The sequence below is a fragment of the Microcaecilia unicolor genome, chromosome 2 (genome assembly GCF_901765095.1).
Source record: "Microcaecilia unicolor chromosome 2, aMicUni1.1, whole genome shotgun sequence".
NCBI classification, from domain to species: domain Eukaryota; kingdom Metazoa; phylum Chordata; class Amphibia; order Gymnophiona; family Siphonopidae; genus Microcaecilia; species Microcaecilia unicolor.
Window position 1 is genome coordinate 558,179,287 of NC_044032.1, and position 22,669 is coordinate 558,201,955.

Here is a 22,669-nt window from a genome sequence, read left to right on the forward strand (position 1 = left end):
CACACACAAAACACACACTCCCCCCAAACGTTAGTCAAATAGTACTACATAATACAATAAACATTTATAATTCAAATCCTATTAATAATTGAATTGAAATTTAATAGCTAACTTTTCAGATAAATTCAACTGCAAATTTTTCACATAAAACACTTGTATTTTCTAAGAAATAATACCCCCGTTTCATATGTTCAAAATGGACTTCATTGAAAATTTGGGGGGGGGGGGGGGGGGGGGGCAGGAAGAGATACGTATCTACAATCAACCAACCAAAAACACAAATCTCAGACCCTAAAGTATTCAATGCAAAAACTAGTAAAGCTCATGGCATGTTTAAATTGCTCTAGCAATATGTTTTTTTTATTTCAGAGTAAGAACTCTCTCTTCAAAGAATAACGGAAACGGCGGGGGGGGGGGGGGGGGGGGCAGATTGCAACTGGAAAGCAACGAGAGGAGGGAAGGCACTAGATCAGGGACAAGGAGGGACCCTCAGACAGCTGACCCGGACGGAAGTGACACCAGAAGCAGGACCCAGCTCTGGTCTCCTGGGATGTAATCAGCATGCTAAGGCAGTCCACTTTACTTTGAATGAAAATGAGACCACATCTCAAGACGACTACAGCATCCTCTGTGAAAAGGAATCCCGGATGTCGTCCAAGGCAGCAAAAGGCAAGATCTGGAGAAGGAAACGTCCAACAGCAGTCAGCAGCCTTGCATATTCAAAAGTCACCATGGGGCAGTATGTACACCAGCATTGAGAATCAAGGCCAAGCTAAGGGAGGTGGGGTGGGAAAAAAAGAAGAAAAAAAAAAGTCAGTACCATCAACAATGCAGAGATACAGAACGATGGATGGTATCCATCAATGACAATATGGAGAAAAGGACATTCAAGAGACTCCTGGTCAAGGATATCTACAATCTGAATGTCATGTACACGGCTGAGGCACCAACTCTCCAACTCCAGCATGCAGGCAATAAAGCCATGCAATGCCAAATGTAAGTGAATATTACTGTGCTCTTTCCTAATGATGGCATTTGCTGGAACTTGTGGATTATCAGAGTAGATCTCCGTTTCAGAATAAAGCAAGATAGAGAATTATAGACCTCTCTGCTAGTAAAAAGAAAATGCCACTACTCTAACATTTAATGGTGGAGTATCTTGCTTTGTTTCATGACGTTTGAATTACATCCTAAATTCTATCAAGCTACAGGATCAGATCACAGGACTGGAGGAAAAATATATAAAGATTTACAAAATTACAAATTAAACACCTTTACTAATGGATGCCACTATATACTAAATTCTGAGTTACCTGATAATTTTCTTTCCTTTAGTACCAAAGGATCAGTCCAGGCAGATGGGTTGTGACCATCCGCCAGCAGGCAGAGATAGAGAACTTGAGCTGTGCCTCATAAGCTCCTGCGCTTAGCAACCAAGCCAATATTCAATAACAAAGCAGTGAAAGAGCGACTTCCAGAGAAAACAAAAAAAAAAACAACCCAAACCTCTAGATAGAAAAATAGCTATGAAATAAAGGGCAAAATCCATGTCCTAGAAATAATGAAACCAGAACAAAACAAACACCAGAAATTACATAGAACCCGGAAAAACAGAAACCATCACAGAAGGGTGGGCTCTGGACTGACCCTTTGGGACTAAAGGAAAGAAAGTTATCAGGTAATTAACATTTTTCCTTCCATTATGTCTCACGGATCAGTCCAGACAAATGGGATGTACAAAAACAATCCTTAAGAGGGGAGGGATTGTGATATTCCTGCAGTGAGAACCATGGACCAAAATGAAGCATCTGCTCAGGCAGACACCTCATAAGTACATAAGTACATAAGTAGTGCCATACTGGGAAAGACCAAAGGTCCATCTAGCCCAGCATCCTGTCACCGACAGTGGCCAATCCAGGTCAAGGGCACCTGGCACGCTCCCCAAACGTAAAAACATTCCAGACAAGTTATACCTAAAAATGCGGAATTTTTCCAAGTCCATTTAATAGCGGTCTATGGACTTGTCCTTTAGGAATCTATCTAACCCCTTTTTAAACTCCGTCAAGCTAACCGCCCGTACCACGTTCTCCGGTAATGAATTCCAGAGTCTAATTACACGTTGGGTGAAGAAAATTTTCTCCGATTCGTTTTAAATTTACCACACTGTAGCTTCAACTCATGCCCTCTAGTCCTAGTATTTTTGGATAGCGTGAACAGTCGCTTCACATCCACCCGATCCATTCCACTCATTATTTTATACACTTCTATCATATCTCCCCTCAGCCGTCTCTTCTCCAAGCTGAAAAGCCCTAGCCTTCTCAGCCTCTCTTCATAGGAAAGTCGTCCCATCCCCACTATCATTTTCGTCGCCCTTCGCTGTACCTTTTCCAATTCTACTATATCTTTTTTGAGATACGGAGACCAGTACTGAACACAATACTCCAGGTGCGGTCGCACCATGGAGCGATACAACGGCATTATAACATCCGCACACCTGGACTCCATACCCTTCCTAATAACACCCAACATTCTATTCGCTTTCCTAGCCGCAGCAGCACACTGAGCAGAAGGTTTCAGCGTATCATCGACGACGACACCCAGATCCCTTTCTTGATCCGTAACTCCTAACGCGGAACCTTGCAAGACGTAGCTATAATTCGGGTTCCTCTTACCCACATGCATCACTTTGCATTACCTCTAAACCGTAATGCTTAAAGGAATGAGAAGACCACGTCATTGACCAACAGATCTCTGCCAATAAAACTGCCCTAGACTCTACCAAAGAAGTCAGACAAGGTAGGATGAGCTTTGACATGCATGGGAGCAGATCTACCCCTCAGAATATAAACCGAAGAAATAGCCTCCTTAAGCCATCAAGCCACTGTCGCTTTGGAGGCAGGCAAACCCTTCCGGGGTCCTGCAAAGAGGACAAAAAGATGATCAAACCGCCTGAAATCGTTGGTAGCAGCCAAGATGGTGCATAAGGATGAGCTTCCCATCCAACAGTTACAGGGAAGCGTATTCTTCAGAATAGACCTCACTGGATAAAGGAAGAAACAGTATGACATGAAAAGGAGATACAATCTTCAGCAGAAAGGACAGAACTGTCCCTATAGAAACTCTCGAGTCAGAAAAGCAGAGAAAGGGATCCCTGCATGAGAGCTTGAAGCTCTGAAACTCTCCGTGCCTACAAAATGGCAATTAGAGATAATGTCTTTAAAGTAAGATCTTTGATATTTGCGAACTAAGGGGCCGACTAAAGAGCCTTAAGAACCAAAGACTCCGAGGGCAAATATTGCAGAGAGGGGGGACACAGATGAGCGACTCCCTTGAGGAATCAAACTATATCAGGGTAAGCACCAATGAGGTATTCTGTATCTTGACTGAATGACATGCCAACATTGCCACCTGAACCTTGAATGAATTAAGAACCAAGCCTTTTTTGAATCCCTCCTGAAGGATAAAATCTGAGACAAGGAAGTATGAAATGGAGAAACACTATTCTGTGCAGACCAGCTCTCAAAATTTCTCCACACTAACTTAAGTGGTGGACTGCTTTCAGGCTTGTAGCGAGGTAGTAATATCATCTGTGTAACCATTTTTCCTCAATCACGCCCTTTCAAGAGCCAAGCCATCAAACTAAAGCGGGATGGATCCTCCATAAGTAGTGTGTCAACCGAGGAACGATTTGAAGATGGATAAGGTCAGCATACCAAGGACGTCTAGGCCAGGCCAGAGCTAGAAGAACGACCTTTCCAGGATAATGTGCAATCCTGTACCACATCCTTCCCAAGAAAAGGCCATGGAGAAAACACAAAGGAGGTCATCTGACAGCCAAGGCTGTACCAGTGCATCCATTCCTAGGGAGTCTCTCCCTGAAGCAGCTGTAGAATCTGTTTACTTGCAAATTGAGTCTGGATGCCACGAGGTCCAGAACCAGAAGGCCGCACTGTGTGGAAGGCGAAGTGCAGTCTTTGACAGTTGTCATTCCCCCGGGTCCAAAGACATACTGCTGAGGAAATCTGTTCGCGAGTTCAGTGAACCTGCTATGCGAGACGCTGAAATCAGAATGTTCAATTCCACCCACTAAAAAAAAAGATGTGCCTCCTGGGCTAGAGATACATCAACAGACAAAAGGAGGAACAGAGTGTAAGACATAGCTGCGACATTGTCCGAGGGAAAGCAAACCAGCCTTCCGTAAAGGAATGGCCCAAAGGACAGCTCAAAATTCCAATCTGTTGATGGACCATGAAGCCTCCGCTCTTGACTAGCAGCCCTGCGCAGATAATGGGCTCCCTATCCGAAGAGGCTGGCATGAGAGATGAGAACATACTAACAGAGCCTGTAAGGGCAACCTCGCCTGAGTGTGAGCAAGGAGAAGCCACCAAGTCAGACTGTCTGGCTTGAAGCATCCATGGCACCAACTGGTCGTAAGTCCCTAAGACCGGAGACCACCGGCTCAACAGTGATGACTGTAGGGGCCGTGTGTGGAACTTCACCAAGGTAGAACATCCAAATTTGCCGCCAAAGAACCAAGAACCTTAGCACAGGGAAGAGAGAAACCTGAGAATTTGCTGTCTGAGCTTGAGCTGATGGGTACTGAGGCACACGTCCACAAAATTCAGGGTCTGGATGGGGGTGAGATGACTACTGCTGTAATTCACCACCCAACCCAAGGCAGAAGAGGCAGGACTGTGTACTGCAAAGGCTCTCTTGATAAGAAAGTGCCTGAATTAGCCAATCGTCTAGGTAAGGATATACTTGGATTTCTTGCCAGCGAAGAAAGGCTGCCACCACCAGCATAACTTTTGAAAATGTGTGAGGTGCAGTGGCTAGGCCAAAAGGCATGGCCATGAATTGAAAATGATCACCTGGATTGCAAACTGGATAAATTTCCTGTGAGGAGGCCAAATTGAGATATGAAAATAAGACTCCATGAGGTCCAATGAGGTGAGAAACTTGCCTGGCTGGACCAAGGTTATGACAGAACAGAGTCTCCATGCGAAGTGCAGCACTCTAAGAGACTTGTTCACCCCTCTGACATCCAAAATTGGGTGGAGAGAGCATTTCTTTGGGATGACAAAATAGATGGAATATCAACCCATGCACCTCTCTGCCAGAGAAATGGGCTGAATGGCTACCAGTCACCTTAAAGAGGCTAAGGTAGTTAGCACTGCCCGACTCTTTGCAGAGTTGCTGCAAGGCAACAGCATGAAAACATCAGCGAGTGGCTTTGAAAATTCTAGCTTGCAGCCATGGAGAATATTGAGGACCCATTGGTCTGCAGAAATGGTGGTCCACTCCTTGTGAAAATGGGAAAGACTTCCACCTATGTCTACGTACAAGGAGTGAATCTTGACTCCATCATTGTGAGGGCAGCGAAGAGGGAAAGGTTCTTGAAGCAGAAAAAGGCTTCTTGCCTCCTTGAAAAGGAAAACAGTCTAAGGAAAGCAAGGTTTTTGAGTGGAAGCACTAGCCTTCCCTGATCTATACCTTCTCTTGTCTCGAAAATGAGACTTAGTTGCCCAGAGATGAGACTTAGCCTTGTCCTCGGGTAGCTGCTGGACCTTGGAATCTCCCAGGTCTAACAATCTTCTCCAAATCCACACCAAAGAGTAGTTCCCCCTGAAAGGGCAACTTTGCCAGATGAGATTTGGATGCCACATCAGCAGCCGAATACCTCAACCATAGCCAGCACCGTGCCAAAATGGTGAAGGTCATACCCTTTGCTGACACGCTGAGAATATCATAAAGAGCATCTGACAAACAGGTCAACCTCACCTCTAGGGTAGGGAGAAAGTCTGGAGGAGAGTCCAACGTGGACAATTGTTGAGTCCACGATAAAGCAGCTGTGGCTACAAAAGAAGAAATTGCTGCCAGAGAACTTAAAACAGCTATTTGAAAGGCAGGCTTCAAGGAAGCCTCAAGCTTGCGGTCATGCATATCCTTTAATGCAGTGCCGCCTTCAGGGATAATGGTACATTTAGTAACTGCCGTAATAAGGGCATTCACCTTAGGCAAAGTTACTCTAAATCAGACGGCAGAAGGGGATATAGTTTGGACATAGCGCGAGCCACTCAGATGTTAGAATCAGAAACTGCAATAAGAACCCACATAGCTTCATGAATATGGAAAGATACAGGAGATCTCTTAGGAGGAGGACCAAAGGACCGAGAATCAGGAGAAGAAATTAAGAACCCACATAGCCTCATGAATATGGAAAGATACAGATCTCTTAGGAGGAGGACCAGAGGACCGAGAATCAGGAGAAGAAATTAAAGCTTCCATAGATCAACAGATGCAACTCTGCTCTCAAAAACAGCCTAGCTACAGTAGAATCACTCCCATCTGCCTCTGAATGTCCATCAGCAGAACTAGGGTGGAAAGCAAACAAGCAGATCAGTATAATATCCAAAAAACGTTATTGAAGATACCGTGTATAAGACAAATGCCCAACACAGGCCGTGTTTCGCCCAACGATAGGGCTGCCATCAGGGGCTAGTCTGTATCTTTCTCAAATAAGAGCGGTATCAAATAATATAACAGGACAAGGATACAAGGAATTTGCTTCATAAAAAAACCAGCATGAGGAGCTCAAAATAGCATATCCTGCGTGAAGCCAGATAATGGATAAATAGTCTGCTAACGTGAGGGGAAGAAGGAAAGGCAGCTTGAACTGACTTTAATAAAAAGGCCTGAGATAATAAAAGAACAAATTCAGGCGAAATCAGCAGGGCAGAGACTTCTACCCTGGCAAAACCAACATCCCGGGGACACTGGTAGCGGGCAAGGAACCTGCTGACAAAATGGCCTCACGAAACACAGGAGCCATTGGTGCCGAGCCCGTTAAAACCGCCACTGGAGCAGGACCGGATTGAACTCCAGGAGACAGAGTACTGATGGCCAAAGTAGGCAAAAATGGCACATCCACAGAATTAGAGCAAAGTGTGTAGACACCGGAAGCTGACAGCTTACCCCGGCAGCGCGCACAAGACTTAGGGCCAGATGCACTAAACTTTACGAGCTAATAACGAGCCATTAACGAACAAGTAGCAAACCCTGGCATGCACTAAATACTTTTTTCCGACAACGGTAGCAGCTAACGCAAACGGAATGCAGATGAGCAAATTGTGTAGAAACCCTATTGAAATGAGATGCACTAAGCTTTTCCGCTTGCCCTAACCCTGGGAAATCTAACGATAGGTCTGTACCTCTCATTGGGGCTGCGCGGGCTTGGAAAATGTATAAAAATGTTTAAAAAAAAATTGGGAGGGGGCAAAAACGACCAATGCTCATCAGAAGCGTCCTTTATTGATGACCTTGCCCCCCCCCCTCCGCCCGAGGTTGCCGCCGCTCCCCCCTCCATTGAAATCAGAATTTCACTCCTTCCTTCCTTGAAATGACAGCTTCCCCGCCATCCTCCGCCCCCGTGGCCCCGCCCCCTGAGGTCATCACCGCCGCTGCTCTCCCCCTCCACCTGCCCCCCTCCGTCTGCCACTGGGCCCTCACAGCGCCTCTCACCTCCGTGTGACAAGGGCGGGCCAGGGAGGAAAGGAGGGAAGTCTGGACAGGCGACCAGCTGTTGTTGCCGGTGCAGCGCCTTCACACAGAGGTGAGAGGCGCTGTGAGGGCCCGGTGGCAGCAGGGGCGGGGCAGCTGTCATTTCAAGGAAGGAGTAAAGTTCTGATTTCAATGCAGGGGGGAGGGGGGAGCGGCAAGGTCGTCCATAAAGGACGTTTTTTTTTTTTTTACGTCCTTGGCATGCGCACAGCAGCCAGCACAACGCTTGGCTGCTCTACTGGCCGATTATCCAACGGTTTTATGAAAGATTAGAGAACGTAAGTGAGCTGCAACGAGCAGCTCATTTGCATTCCCTTTCCTTGATGCATAGCCGTTCCCTACCGATTCGCTATGGAATTCGGTACGGAACGGCTCTAACGACGACTTTAGTGCATCCCCCCCCCCCCCTCCATAGGCTCAGACACAGTGAATAATAAATATACTCACAGAAAACAGCCAGTCTCTTGCCATCCAAGCTACTGAAGTCCTATATCTTCCCACAGCACTGCAGTGGCTTTTTTTTTTTTTTAAATTAAAGATTAGAGGCAGGAGTAAAAGTGAAGGGAAGACTGAGATAGAGGTGTAGAAAGTGGCAACGGGTGAGCAGGGAGGGACCTAGACCACTAGGTTTACACCCAAGACATGGGATATTCTCAACCTAAAACTCAACTGAATCTGCAAGCAGGACAGGCGGCCACACAAAATTTACCACAGCGCACAGGAGCTGCTATCCCACCTGCTGGAGAATACTGGCCTGGTTGCTAATTGCAGGAGCTTATGAGGCACAACTCAGAGCTCTCTACTGCCACCTGCTGGCAGATGGTCACAACCCATTTTGTCTGGACTGGTCCTTGTGACCTAATGGAAGTAACTACTGTATACATCAAATATAAACAGATTTTGGGGCCAAAAAATGAGGCTCTGTTTATATTCAAGTCCCCACCTCACCAGATAACCAGCACTACTGTTCTCTCCCCCCCCCCCCCCCCAAACTGGAAACTCAGTCCCTCCTTGTAACGTGAATATCCCCCTTGAATCCACTACAAACCCTCTCCCCAGGTCCTGGTGGTCCAGTGGTGAACTGGGGCAGGAGCAATCCTCCTATGCTCCTGCCCCAGCTCACCACTGGACTACCAGGGCTGTAAGGGAGGGGAGGGGAGGGGAGGGGGGGCAAAGCTAGCCACGGCAGGAATGTCAGATGCCATGGGAAAGAGAAAGAAGGAGAGAGGGTATTACCGGTACTTGAATATAAAGCATTTGTTAATATTAGAGTTAATATTACCCCCCCCCCCCTTTTTTTATTTAAAGGGAAAAATTTTATGTTGGTTTATATTCGAGTATATACGGTAATCTCCTAGAGGAATGATCTACACTGTTTACCGACGTTAAAAGATTGCAAAATAGGGGCCCCTTTTACCAAGCTTTGCATAGGGTTAAATACAACCCCCCCTCTCAAAAAACAACCCCCCCCCCCAGGTTGTTAGAATTGATGCTAGACAGTTTTGTTACTTATACGCTGTTGTTGCTTGTGTATATTAGTTACAATGGAATGTTTATGATTGTTTTTCTATACATTTCAAGAAAATCCTCCTTAAAAAAAAAAATTAGGCACAAGCTATGTAAAATACCTGAATTAGAGAACAACTTTTAAGCAGTTTTTATACAGATATATGCTTTTGAAAGTTGAATCACGTATTTCCTCATTTTTAGGAAAGTTCATTCCTTTTCTCTGAAGTATGCCTGTCAAAGATTAAAGAAATGGTGGAGACACTGTTCCAAGCGTATGTGTGGAACAAAGGGTATCTCCTGAATGGTCTTTCTTAGGGCCTCTCCAAATACTCAAGGAAATTAAAGGTGTTAATACATTTATGTCCCTGTCCTTCCTTTCAAAAGTGTCAGCCAGCTGTGACATCCCCCCAACAGACTCCATGCAGATGTTTGAGGGGTTGGCTGTCAAGAATGTAGAGCCCCACAGCCCTCTCCATTGAGTCAGCAAAGCACATGAGGGATATTGATATGTATCTTTGTAGTTTGGAATAAACATTTTCAACAGGCATGCTCTAGCCATTCCTCTGCCTCCACCCCTAACAGCTGGTCTAGTCATGAGGACTGAGCCAATGTTTGTCCCATTTGCAGTAACAGCTTTTGCACAGGACCAAAAAGCAGCATGAGCAAGGGTCAGAGAAGAGTTAATTACATAAGCTGTACTAACAATTAGTGTTATACTAATGACTCGAGATGTAATACTTAACTTTTTTTTTTAACTGCCTTGAATCCCTGAGAAATGGGCAGAATGTTGGATTAAAGTTGGACCACACAGTGCAAGACAAGTAACCAATTAATGCACTAACACACTGACACCATTCATCTTGCATGGCTTCAGCAAGGTTGCACTTCCATTCAGTACACTAATATTACCATTTCCCAGGGAAAGCATCCCCTGAAGGCTCAAGAGACCAGCACCATCTCACTGTTAGCCACAAAGCACAGAAGTGGAGCCAACCTTTTGCACAGTGAGCTCTGCCAGAAGATCTAGTCTGAGGTAAGGTCGGCCCTGGAAAACACTTACCACACGTTGCTGTGTGAAGAGATCAGTAGCTATCCCACCAGTCAGTCAATGCTAGGTTTCAGGCTGTGCAGTGATGTGACTGTTCTGCTGTGCATGCTAGAATTCCAAGAGATCTTTATAAGCAAGAAGTTTTAGAGAAAAGAGGTAGTTGAAGCTGTCAGGATCAAGCTGCTTTCTCCACATGATCAAGGTCACAGCACTCTCTTGGCCAGCTGGTATGCATCAATTTAGGTTGGCTTTTCAATATCCCTGAAGTGACTGCCCACCTATACTGACAAAAGCTGCTCTACTGTTTGTGTAATCTTCTCCTGCTATTCTTTTGTCTGCCACATAAAGTCCTCTACCAAGATGCAGTAGGTATGCCTGATGGTGAATTCTGGAGAGTATGTATTGAAAAAGAGCATTTCCCACCTGGCGTTCTTAGGGCCTATGGATTATTTGCCTAAGGCACTGTTTCATGTCTAAATTCCCTGGGTTATCCTGCAACCAGACTTGATAAGAGAAAGAAGTCTGAGGGCTGGTCCTGAAGGTCAAGTTTCCTGTCTGGCCAACCTGGGGGCCTGAGGAGAACTTGCCGATGCACTGTTCGCAGCTTTTGGGGGTGCTTGCACGGTTCACATATGTGAAGCCACTTCCGTCCAATGACTTCCACTGCTGTGATTTCTTACCCTGTGATGATAATAATAAAAAAAAAGCAATCAAAAAAACAAACACTTACACTATTTACTATTCTGTATAGAGCTCCATATCTATTTTGGCAACACAATTGACCTGTATAAGAAATTGTGTCAATAAGAAAAGGTTTCCTTCGTAATTTTCTAGTACATAAGTATTCTATACTGGGACAGACCGAAGGGCCATCAAGCTCATCATCCTGTTTCCAACAGTGCCCAAGCCAGGTTACAAGTATCTGGCAAGATCCCAAAACAGTACAATACATTTTATGCCGCTTATCCCAGAAATAAGCAGCAGATTTTCCCCAAGTCTATTTTAATAATGACTTATGGACTTTTCTTTTAGGAAGCTATGCAAAATTTTTTTTTAAACCCCAAGCTAACCGCTTTTACTACATTCTGTGGCAGCAAACTCCAGAGTTTACACATTTGAGTGAAGAAATATTTTCTCCAATTCGTTTTAAATTTACTACTTTGTAGCTTCATTGCATGCCCCCTAGTCCTAGTATTTTTCTTAGAAACAGTAAACAAGATTCATATCTACCCGTACCAATTCATTCATTATTTTATAGACCTCTATATGTAAGCCGCATTGAGCCTGCCATGAGTGGGAAAGATCGAGGTATAAATGTAACAAAAAAAAACACACACACCTTATTTCCCCTGAGCCGTCTTTTCTTCAAGCTGAACAGCCCTACCTCATAGGGAAGTAATCCCATCTCCTTTATCATTTTAGTCGTCCTTCTCTGTACCTTTGCTAATTCCACTATATCTTTTTTTGAGATGTGGTGACCAAAATTGCACACAATATTAGAGGTGCGGTCGCACCATGGAGCTATACAAAGGTATTATAACTTCCTCATTTTTGTTTTCCATTCCTAATACCTAACATTCTATTTGCTTTCTTAGCTGCCACCGCACACTGAACAGGTAGTTTCAACATATCAATGATGTCGCCTAGATCCCTTTCCTGGTCAGTGACTCCTAATGTAGAACTACTACTACTACTTATTTCTATAGCGCTACTAGACGTACGCAGTGCTGTACACTTGAACATGAAGAGACAGTCCCTGCTCGACAGAGCTTACAATCTAATTAGGACAGACAAACAGGACAAACAAGAGATAAGGGAATGTTAAGGTGAGGATGATAAAATAAGGGTTCTGAACAAGTGAATAAGGGTTAGGAGTTAAAAGCAGCATCAAAAAGGTAGGCTTTTAGCTTAGATTTGAAGACGGCCAGAGATGGAGCTTGACGTACCGGCCCAGGAAGTCTATTCCAGGAATATGGTGCAGCAAGATAAAAGGAACGGAGTCTGGAGTTAGCAGTGGAGGAGAAGGGTGCAGATAAGAGAGATTTACCCAGTGAACGGCGTTCCCGGGGAGGAATGTAGGGAGAGATGAGAGTCGAGAAGTACTGAGGAGCTGCAGAGTGAATGCACTTATAGGTCAATAAGAGGAGTTTGAACTGTATGAGGAAACGGATAGGAAGCCAGTGAAGTGACTTGAGAAGAGGGCTAATATGAGCATGACCCTGGTGGAATATTAGTCGAGCAGCAGAATTTTGAACAGATTGAAGAGGAGAGAGATGGCTAAGTGGGAGACCTGTGAGAAGCAAGTTGCAACAGTCTAAGCAAGAGGTGATAAGAGCGTGGATGAGGGTTCTGGTAGTGTGCTCAGAAAGGAAAGGGCGAATTTTGCTGATATTATAGAGAAAGAAACTACAGGTTTTAGCAGTCTGTTGAATATGTGCAGAGAAAAAGAGGGAGGAGTCGAAGATGACCCCAAGGTTACGAGCTGATGAGACAGGAAGGATGAGAGTGTTATCCACAGAAATAGAGAATGGGGGAGGAGGAGAGGTTGGTTTAGGGGGAAAGACTCCCCCAGTGGTCACTAACCTCTTCCCACCAAAAAAACCCCACTTTATAAACTTGTTTTCCCAGCCTGTATGCCAGCCTCAAATGCCGTACCCACCTCCATGACAGCAGAATGTGTTCTATCCTCTGACAGCCTTTCCCTGGTTCTGATGTGGGTCTTGGGTAAGTGTGACATCTTTTCTGTTAAGGGCACTGCAGAGTGACATCAGCAATGCATTGTGGTGGGTGTAGGGTATTGGGCTCCGTGATTCCACTAGCTTGTGCTAAATGCTCACAATGTTGGTAGTTGGTAGGCTCTACTCCCATGGTGCTTTTCCCTCTGCTTACTGGGTCAGTGTGCACCCTGTTTTATTTCCGGTAGTCCGTGAGGTAGTGGCCATTTGTGTAAGCCAGTTTTAGTTCCCTTTCATGTGTTAGCCACGTTACACCACTTAGTTCTTACCTTGAATGTTGCTGAAAGAGGGCACTGTACACCATTCTGCCAGCTCGGACCTACTGCTAATCTGAGTACCAGCGAGACTCGTTGCCAGTGGGGCACAACCTCTGATCTGCAGTTAACTGTGAGTAAAGGTGCTTATTCAAATAAAGGACATTTTCAGCGAGATTAGTCTTCAGGTGTGAACTGCTGTGCCAAGGTTATACACCAGCAACAAGTCCTGTCCCTGGAGCACTTTTAGTGGGTACTGCAGTGCACTTCAGGCAGGCAGACCCAGGCCCATCCCCCCCCCCCTGTAACACTTGTGGTGGTAAATGGGAGGCCTCTAAAACCCACTGTACCCACATGTAGTTGCCCCCTTCACCCCTAAGAGCTATGGTAGTGTTGTACATTTGTCCCTCCCATGACCAAATGGCTTGGATTGGGACGGAGTTAATGGAGTGTTTGGAGGCTGGAGAGGAGGAGAGATCAGGATTACCAGGTTTGGAGTAGCAGATGGATATGGACTGTAATTATACTCTGGTGCAAGGTTGCAGGGGTTGAAGGCTGTGGGTGGTCACAGGAGTCAAGTAGCCATGTAGTGGGAGGTGTACTGCCATCTTGCAACCACTCGAGAGCAAAAGACTTTGAAACTGAAAACCAGGAGGTTTGAACTTTGAGGGGGAGGGGAACTGGGGTTTAAAAAGAGTTTTCTTTTGCTATGGTTTTTTTTTTCTTTTGAAATTGAATGGGACATTACCTGTTTGCACTGCATTTGTGAAGGAGGGGTAATAACAGGCTGGAACTAAAAGCTGTGTTGCCTTGAAAGACTTTGTTGTGGACTACTAGAGGGAGGAGCTGGATTGCTGAAAACCCTGGTAATAGCAGAACAGAAGGGAGAGACGCCAAAGTGCCTGCCACCATCCCCAAAGGATTGCTACCGGGCCATTACAAGCCAAAGAGAATGCCTTGCAGCCACACCTAAGGCCATAGACTTAGAAGAGGCCCTCAGCAAATCGTATAAAGCATCTGCCAAAAAAGCGGAGCCCATCTGAATCTTTGCCACTTTGGCATCTATCAAGGCCAGATCTTCCAAAGATCTATCCAGGACCCTCTCAGACTAACAAAAACAAGCTCTAGCTTCCAAGGAACCACAGATAGCTGCCTGGACTGCCAAAGCAGAGACATCAAAATTACTCTTCAGCAAGGCCTCGATACAGCAATCCTGAACATCCTTAAGGGCAGAGCCCCCCCCCATCTATAGGGACAGTATTCCTTTTAGTAACCGTCAAGACTACCGCATCCACTACTGGAGGGTTAAGGGATTTGTCCATGTCAGGGACCAGAAAGAGATGAGTCAGACTTAGATAGTCTAAAGGAGGAATCCATTGTGCCCGAATGATATCCCCGATATCCTGGTGCATAGGAAAGGTGTTGGCGGCATTTCCCGCCACAACAGGAGCCGGCTCTCTCTCTGTACTGAGACATGGTATGCTGTTGACACTGCCAAAGCGGAACGAGGGACCAGCCTCCACAGACCTACCAATAGCAGGGCAATATTTACAAACTCTGCTAGTCGGTAAACCCTGCCATTGACAAATGGAACGGCAGAGTTTCTCCACCATTGCTCCGAGTTACGAAGTGCTGAGGCAATCTTTTTTTTTTTTAAAGCAGGAGCCAAGCCCGAACACTGCTACAGAAAAAAAAAACAAAACAGTACCACTGCATACACCGTCAGATAAAGAGCCGCCTTGCTCATTCGCGCCAAAATTATTTCTCCGAGAATTTCTTTTTTTTTTTTTTTTTAACAGCTGCCTCTCCAAAGCCTAAAATCTCTCTTCCCTTGAAGAGAATAAGGCAAGTATCAAACTCTCCAGAACACAGTCGCTTTGGAAGACTATGGGAGGACTGGGGGGGGGGGGGGGGGGGGGGGGGGGACTCAGCCACCCAAGTTTAATGCCCTCGAGGCTTAGAGAGACCCCCACGGGGCCTCAGCCTCCAGGACTAATAAGAAAGATACTGGTGCACAGAAGCTCCCAAACCACCAGCAAATAGAAATAAAAATATTCTTCACCCCAAAGAATCCTAATTATGTTCCTAATAAAAACTAACAAAAGGAGAGAGCAGAGAGAAAGAGACCAAAGGGTTCACCACCTTCCACCTGCTGAGACTGAAAATACTGAGTCTCTCTCTGTTTGGCCAGGGCTCTTATTGGCTCTCTCTATAGTCAATTCTCAGTCTCCACCTGCTGGAAGGCATGCACAACCCATCAGTTATATTCTGGGCCTGTCCAGAGGGATGCCAAGGAAAAACTGGTAAAAGATAGAAAACAAAGAGTAAGGCTAAATGGTCAGTATTCTCAATGGAGATGGGTAGATAGTGGAGTTCCCCAGGGGTCTGTGTTGGGATCGTTGCTTTTTAACATTTATAAATGATCTAGAGATGGGAGTAACTAGCGAGTTAATTAAATTTGCTGATGACAAAGTTATTCAAAGTTAGTTGTTAAATTGTGAAAAATTACAAGAGGACTTTACGAGACTGGGAGGTATATTTTCAAAGCACTTAGACTTACATGTAAGCCGCATTGAGCCTGCCATGAGTGGGAAAGCGCGGGGTACAAATGTAACAAAAAAAATTAAAAAAAAAAAAATTTACAAAGTTCCATAGGTTACTATGGAACTTTGTAAGTCTAAGTGCTTTGAAAATGAGCCCCTGGGTATCCTAATAGCAGATGATATTTAACGTGAGCAAGTGCAAAGTGATGCATGTGGGAAAGAGGAAACCGAACTATAGCTATGTAATGCAATGCAAGGTTCCACATTAGGAGTCACCAACCAGAAAAGGGATCTAGGTGTCATCGTTAATACGTTCCTTCTGCTCAGTTGGCGATGGCAGCTAAGAAAGCAAATAGAATGTTAGTTATTATTAGGAAAGGAATGTAAAACAAAAATGAGGACGTTATAATGCCTTTGTATCGCTCCATGATGCGACCGCACCTCGAATATTGTGCACAACTCTGGTCATCGCATCTCAAAAAAGATATAGTGTAATTAGAAAAGGTACAGAGAAGGGCAAAGAAAACGTTAAAGGGGAGGGGACGACTTCCCTATGAGGAAAGGCAAAGCGGCTAGGGCTCTTCACCTTGGAGAAAAGATGGCCGAGGGAAGATATAATAAAGGTCTATAAAATGAGTGGAATGAAACGGGTAGACGTGAATCGCTTGTTTACTTTCTTCCAAAAATACTAGGACTAGGGGGCATGCAATGAAGCTACAAAATAGAAAATTCAAAACGAATCTGAGAAAATATTTCTTCACTCAATGTGTAATTAAACACTGGAATTCGCTGCCAGAGAATGTAAAAGCAGATAGCTTTGTGCAATTTAAAAAAGGTTTGGATAGCTTCCTAAAAGAAAAGTCCATAAGCCATTATTAAAATGAACTTGGGGAAAATCCATTGCTTATTTCTAGAATAAGCAGCATAAACTGTATTGTAGCGTTTTGGATCTTGCCAGGTATTTGTGACCTGGATTGGCCACTGTTGGAAACAGGATGCTGGGCTTAATAGACCTTCAGTCTGTCCCAGTATGGCAATACTTTGTACTTAAGCAGAAGGGAAGAGAACCTGAAGGCTTGGTTAACTGATGACAAGTCCTCGAGGCACTGGATAGTAGGCCATTGCCCTGCTTGAATTCCCCCCTCCTCCATGAAAAAACACAATCCCCCCTCCAAAACAAAACACACATTAAAAGCTATAAATCCATACATGCAATAGGGCAAGTCTGCACTATTCAGCTTATTTTGGTTGTCTTGCAGTAAAGTGGTAATCCCAGAAAACAATAAGCTAGCTGCATCAAGATCCACAGATCTGAAATCTATCCAGTGATGAACCATTTTGCTGTGTGTGCTACAATGCCAAGAAATCCTTGTGAGGAAGTTTCCTTGAAAGCACTGTGACCTCTAGAAGACCCTGCTTCTTTCCCAATACAGCACCTCATGTGTCCGAGATACATATTATATCTCCATCCCCTGTATCCTAGATGCTTTTTGAGCCTTTGCAGGCTGGATAGCAGGGGTCTCCAGTCATGTACAGGGGGTTGTGTAGACTAGGGCTGACTTATCTATTAGGCACAATAAACAGCACCTAAGGCTCACAAATATAATTTCTTTTTTTTTAATCAGAAAGAATAAAAATGAATTACAAGTTATTTTCATGCCTTGCCTTTTGACCTTTGAAATATAGACAAATAGAATACAACTACATACATATACATACAATTCAAGTTAAAAACTCAGTCATATTAAATGCAACAAAGGGAGGGACCCATGAAGGCAAGAGTCATAATGTGGCCTTGGTGTAGACAATCTAACTACCATCATGCATTCAAGTTACTTATCTTTCCCATATTTAATACAGTACCTTCCGCACTATTCCCAGGGAAGAAATACTCCAGGGAGGACAGAGATCCTGCAAATAAAGGGAAAAGTAATGAAAGGAAGACAGACTGCACCTGTCCCTCTCCAAAGGGAAACTTTATATATAACTTTTTTCTTCATCTCACTCAAACATGGTCCATGAACAATACACCAGAACCATCAATACAATACTACCACAATCTACATGATGCTTCCCAGGTTTTCCAGCTTTCTACCTCTGTCACAACCCTCTCAACATAAACCCAGAATAATGCATTAGAAACCTCCCCTATATCTAGCAATACTACCTATAAAATCCTCTCCCCTCCATCCAATGATATCCAGGCTAGGCATCAGTTAACAATAGTATTAACCAGTGCACTTTGGAGTCTTGTAATGGATATTAAAAAGATTTCCACACATTAAGAAAACTTTTCTCTAAATATTTGAAGTCATACTTAACATTTTCTCTAAAAGAAGGGTAGGCCTTATATTGAGCCACTATATATCCTTTGGCAATGCTACAACACTTCCTTGGCAAAACAGTTTTAAATTCCAAGTAAACAACATTAAGAACTTACAAGCAAAGTACTCCATAATCAAGTTGCTGCGGACCTGACTCCCATCTTCAGTATTTTCTCTGGTATCTGCAGACGGGCATGGGGGATCATCGTCGAGATCTGAATTAATGTCGGTTGGCACCTGATACCTGACAGCAACATTGTGAAGAATGCAGCAGGCAAGCACAATCTCAGCCACTTTGAGGGGGCAGTACTGCAAGGAACCAGCTGCTTTGTCCAAGCACTTGAAGCGACTTTTTAACGTACGAAAGGTACGCTGGATGACAGAATGAGTGGACACGTGTGCTTCGTTGTACCTCTTTTCTGCAGGTGTCTTTGGGTGAGTTACAGGAGTGAGAAGCCACGGTCGACACCCATACCCTGCATCACCTGTGGAAAACAAATGAGTGTTGTTGAGTCAAATACAGATGCTCTATTGCTTGCTACATACAGTACCAGCACAAAAGAATGAATCCAGTGAGGGTGGTTGTTAGTTCTGGTGATGCCTCAGGACAATATAAAGAGAAGGCTACAGTGAGTATTTAATTTAAGTTTACCTTAAATTATATTTACTTTTAACAAGAGTGAAAAACTTGTACCCTTATATGCTGCTCTGATAAGTAGATAATGTATCTACATCAGACTGTTACAAGCAGGATATCCCAAGCATGCACCTGAGTGATGGTGAAGATTTATAATAAGACTTAAAAATCAGTCTTAGATTTTAACAAGAAGTTTAATGAATTAGTGCAAAAATTAAAAAAAATATATAAACATCTAATTTTACTTCTGAGGCTTGCTAGTCCAGAGGCTTGCTCTGAGATGCCCATGGACCAGTAATACTTATCTGGTACTAGGAAGCATCCTCACTAGCCATCACTTTCTTGGAAAATGGTGGCCCTCTGGCTGATATTAATCCGGCGACACAAAAATAAGCTGTACCACTGCCATTTCTGTTGGAAGATACTTCTCTGGGACCAGGTTATTACTAGGCAATGAGAAATACTGAACTTTGATAACGCTCTGGACAAAAGCCCCTCTGTGGTGTGGGCCCAACCAGGCATGCCCTGGGACCCCCATCTCCAGGAATCCCCAACTTGGAGATCATATGCAGATATCTTAATATCTCACTGACTTTCAATAATTGGGTTCCTGCCAGGTACTCGAGACTTGGATTGGTCACTGTTGGAAACAGGCTAGATGGACAGTTGGTCTGACCCAGTATGGCTATTCCTATGTTCAACGGGCACTTAAGTGAAAAAGCATCATTATGGGAGAAGCAATAAAGTGTGCTAATGGTTAGCTTAATTTGCTGTATTGGAATTAATTCTGCATGGAACTCATTAATATGCACTTCCACACTACTCGCAGTAAGATCAGTACAATGGTTTACTTCTAGTTTAGCATTTTGTGTGCGCTCTGATATTTGTTACCTCATACATAACCCGAGTGTGCAAACCCTCCCCTCTCTAAACTGGAAATAAACTGCTGCACTGAGATTACATCAAAGCTTTAAACAGGCATTTATATTCTGCTTTCAGTAGGACATGCCATGGTCTTGGCTCAAAGGCAAAGCAGAATCATTAAAACTGAGCATCCCATAATTATCAGTAGAAAGAGCAAAATGATACAAAAAGCATACTACCATTGATAGCGCCTACTGGAAGTTCATTACAATCACAAGAACTAAAATATCAGTACAGCAAATCCAACACATAAAAACAGATTCAAAGCATGCAAATCAAAATAAGGTAGTTATCCCAAGAATGCTTAAAAATTAAAACAGTTAAAATCAATTGGATGCCCCCCCCCCCCCCAAGTACCAAACTATAAGAACATAAGAATAGCCATACTGGGTCAGACCAATGGACCATCTAATCCAGAAGCATTAGCACCTGCTGAATTAAGTCCTGCTTGCTCAGCACTGGTGTGACTCAGGCAGGAGATGTCTTCAGTAGCCAGCAAAAGTAATATTTTTATTGTGGCTACAAAGGGGGAAGGAGAGAATATCTGACCCACTCAGTCCACCTTTGGAAACCCCTAAAAATGGACTTCTGACTATACCCCCCCCCATTTTTTTTTTTTAACTGAAGGTAGAACCAAACGGAACCTTGACTAGAACACAAACTATTCTATAGGCTACATTTCGCTAACTGGTACGTTAAGTAATTTTTGGGCAAATCCCATTAACATAGTAAATCTGATGAATCAAAGTTTTTGAGGAATATATCACATCGCAATAACCAGGGTGGGAAAAGTAACTTCATGTTTTCAAAACTATCTTAATCTAGTCAAGAGAGTTTCAGTAATCCATAACTACATACCACCTGAGATGGTGAGTTCCTATCATTTAAGAACACGGGGCATAAACCATCTGCAAACGCATCTCCGGTACTATGTAAACCACATTGAGCCTGCAAATAGGTGGGAAAATGTGGGATACAAATGTAACAAATAAAATAAATACAGGACTGCCCAGATTTGCCCATACCTAAGAATTCAGATTTGTCACAAGTTTCAGTCTGTGAGCTTTCATCTGGCTGCTTATTGGCAAATAAGATTTACTGTATTGAAGTATACTTACCCAGCAGCCATCCTTGGCCATACATGCCTTCCTCGAACTGGCGGAAGAGGGCAGAGTGACGCAGGATGTAAGAATCATGACAGGATCCTGGGAATCTGGGTACCACATTCAGAATATTCATGTGTGCATCACACACTACTTGTACATTCAGGGAATGAAAGTGCTTGGAGTTGCGAAAAGATGCTTCCCTGTCACGAGGTGGGATCAGTCCTATGTGCACACAATCTATTATACCTATCACGTTTGGTAGCCCAGCAACAGCACAAAAATCATCTTTAAGGTCCTGCCATTGTTGTTTCTGGGTAGGGAACTGGACATAATCCCTAACGCGACCTGTCATGGCTTGTAATACCTGGCGAAAACATCTGGAGAAAGTAGACTGTTCCATTCCACCAGCTACTGCCACAGTAGTTTGAAAAGATCCAGAGGCCATAAAATGTATCGCACTCAAGAGTTTCACAAGGCCAGGTATGGCATGAGACCTGCCAGTTAAAGGATCAAGATCATCTTTAAGATCTTCATATAAAGCCATAATAGCCACAGAGCTTAGCCCATACCTTCTCACTACCTCCTCCTCTGGAAGGCCCAAAAGTGTAGTGCGGGTATTGAACACACGCTGGCGCCGCTGTCCATTCGTCTTTCTACGGCCCCGTTTGCCCGTCTCCTGCTCTACTGAGGTTCCAGGGGCTACATCTTCTGTCTCCTGACCCAACCCTAAAAAGGTTCCATCATGGGCTGCAGCTACCTTCTTCTGCCCCAACCCCAAAAAAGCTTCATCAGGGGCTGAAGCTAATCCCTGCTGACCCAGCCCCATAAGGGCTCCATCAGAAACTGCATCTGCTGTCTCCTGGTCCAGCCCTACAAAGGTTCCATCAGGAGCTGCAGCTACTCTCCCCTGCCCCACAAATGCTCCATTACGCACTATAGATACTCCCTCCTGCTCGTGCCCTATAAAGGCACCAGAGACTGCATCTACTCTCTCCTGCCCCACAAGGGCACCAGAGACTGCATCTACTCTCTCCTGCCCCACAGAAGCTCCATACGCATAGGCTCCCCCCTGCTCCACAAATGCTCCTGGGGCGGCATCTACTCTCCCCTGCTTCTGCCCTACAAAAACTCCAGCGGCGGCACCTGCTCTCCCCTGCTCCTGCCCCACAAAGGCTGAACGCACTACAAGCGCCTTCCCCTGCTCCACAAAGGCTGCATTTGCTCTTTTTTCTTCTACACCCACACCGACCACTTGAACCCTCTTTTGTTCCACAAAGACTTCACGGGCTGCACAGATTCGTTCCTGTCCCTCAAATGCACCACGGGCTCTCTCTTGCTTTACAACAACTCCACGGAACGTACTTACGCTCCCCTGCGCTGCAACAGTTCCAGCGACCGCGTGAACTCTCTTTTGTTCTACAAAGGCTCTACGATCTCTGTCTACTCTCGCCTGACCCACAATGGCTCCACGGATTGCATAGTCTCTCTCCCGTCTTGCAACAGCTCCGCGGGCTACATTAGCTCTTTCCTGCCCCACAATGGCTTCACGGGCTACATCTACTCTCTCCCTCCCTCGATGCCGTCGCTGGGCGGCCTCAAGCCTCCGCCTGCGCCGCAGCAGCCAGTACAGCTGCAATGCAAACATTCTGCCTAAAACCACGTGACCAACCGGTAGGGCTGTGCGCGTTTTGGCTTTTTATAGTTTTCCCGCTGTGGAGGCGTGGTTAAGCGTTTGGGGTTAATGAGGTCTCACGGCTAGGAGGAGGAGGAGGACTGTGTTAACCCTAAAAGACCGCTAGATGGTGATGCCTTAGCTTTCGTGCGCGTTCCCGTCAGGTAGAGCCGGCTCCTCCTGATTCTCTTACACGCGGTAGGCCGGTTTCGCTCTCCCTACGTTGCCATGGAGAACGGAATCTTCGTAGCTGCAGCGTCCCTTCCGGCTTCCGGCTTGCGCGCCATTTTCAAACCGCTTTACCGCTTGTTCTGAGTGAAAGCGGGAGGGGTGGTGGCCGCAGTGGCTGGAGAGAGA

The 22,669-nt window shown here is 44.8% G+C and overlaps 1 protein-coding gene across 1 annotated transcript; it reads right to left on the bottom strand.

Annotated features, from left to right (window-relative positions):
* Positions 1–412: 412 nt before the first annotated feature.
* LOC115461536 lies at positions 413–22,285 on the bottom strand. The gene is made up of 5 exons (XM_030191405.1): positions 20,653–22,285; positions 18,090–18,458; positions 17,513–17,560; positions 10,130–10,798; positions 413–772 (listed from the first exon to the last, which is right to left on the bottom strand). Coding segments are annotated over exons 1-3 (2,004 nt in total). The 3' UTR covers positions 413–772; positions 10,130–10,798; positions 17,513–17,558.
* Between the last annotated feature and the right edge of the window lie 384 nt (positions 22,286–22,669).

What these genes read in the sequence shown, in the direction of transcription:
- LOC115461536 (XM_030191405.1), bottom strand. Translation starts at nt 22,285, where the DNA reads ATGTTTGCATTGCAGCTGTACTGGCTGCTGCGGCGCAGGCGGAGGCTT. An exon ending in TGGCCAAGGATGGCTGCTGG is followed by an intron (nt 18,459 to 20,652) that starts GTAAGTATACTT and finishes TGTTTTCCACAG; the next exon opens with GTGATGCAGGGTATGGGTGT.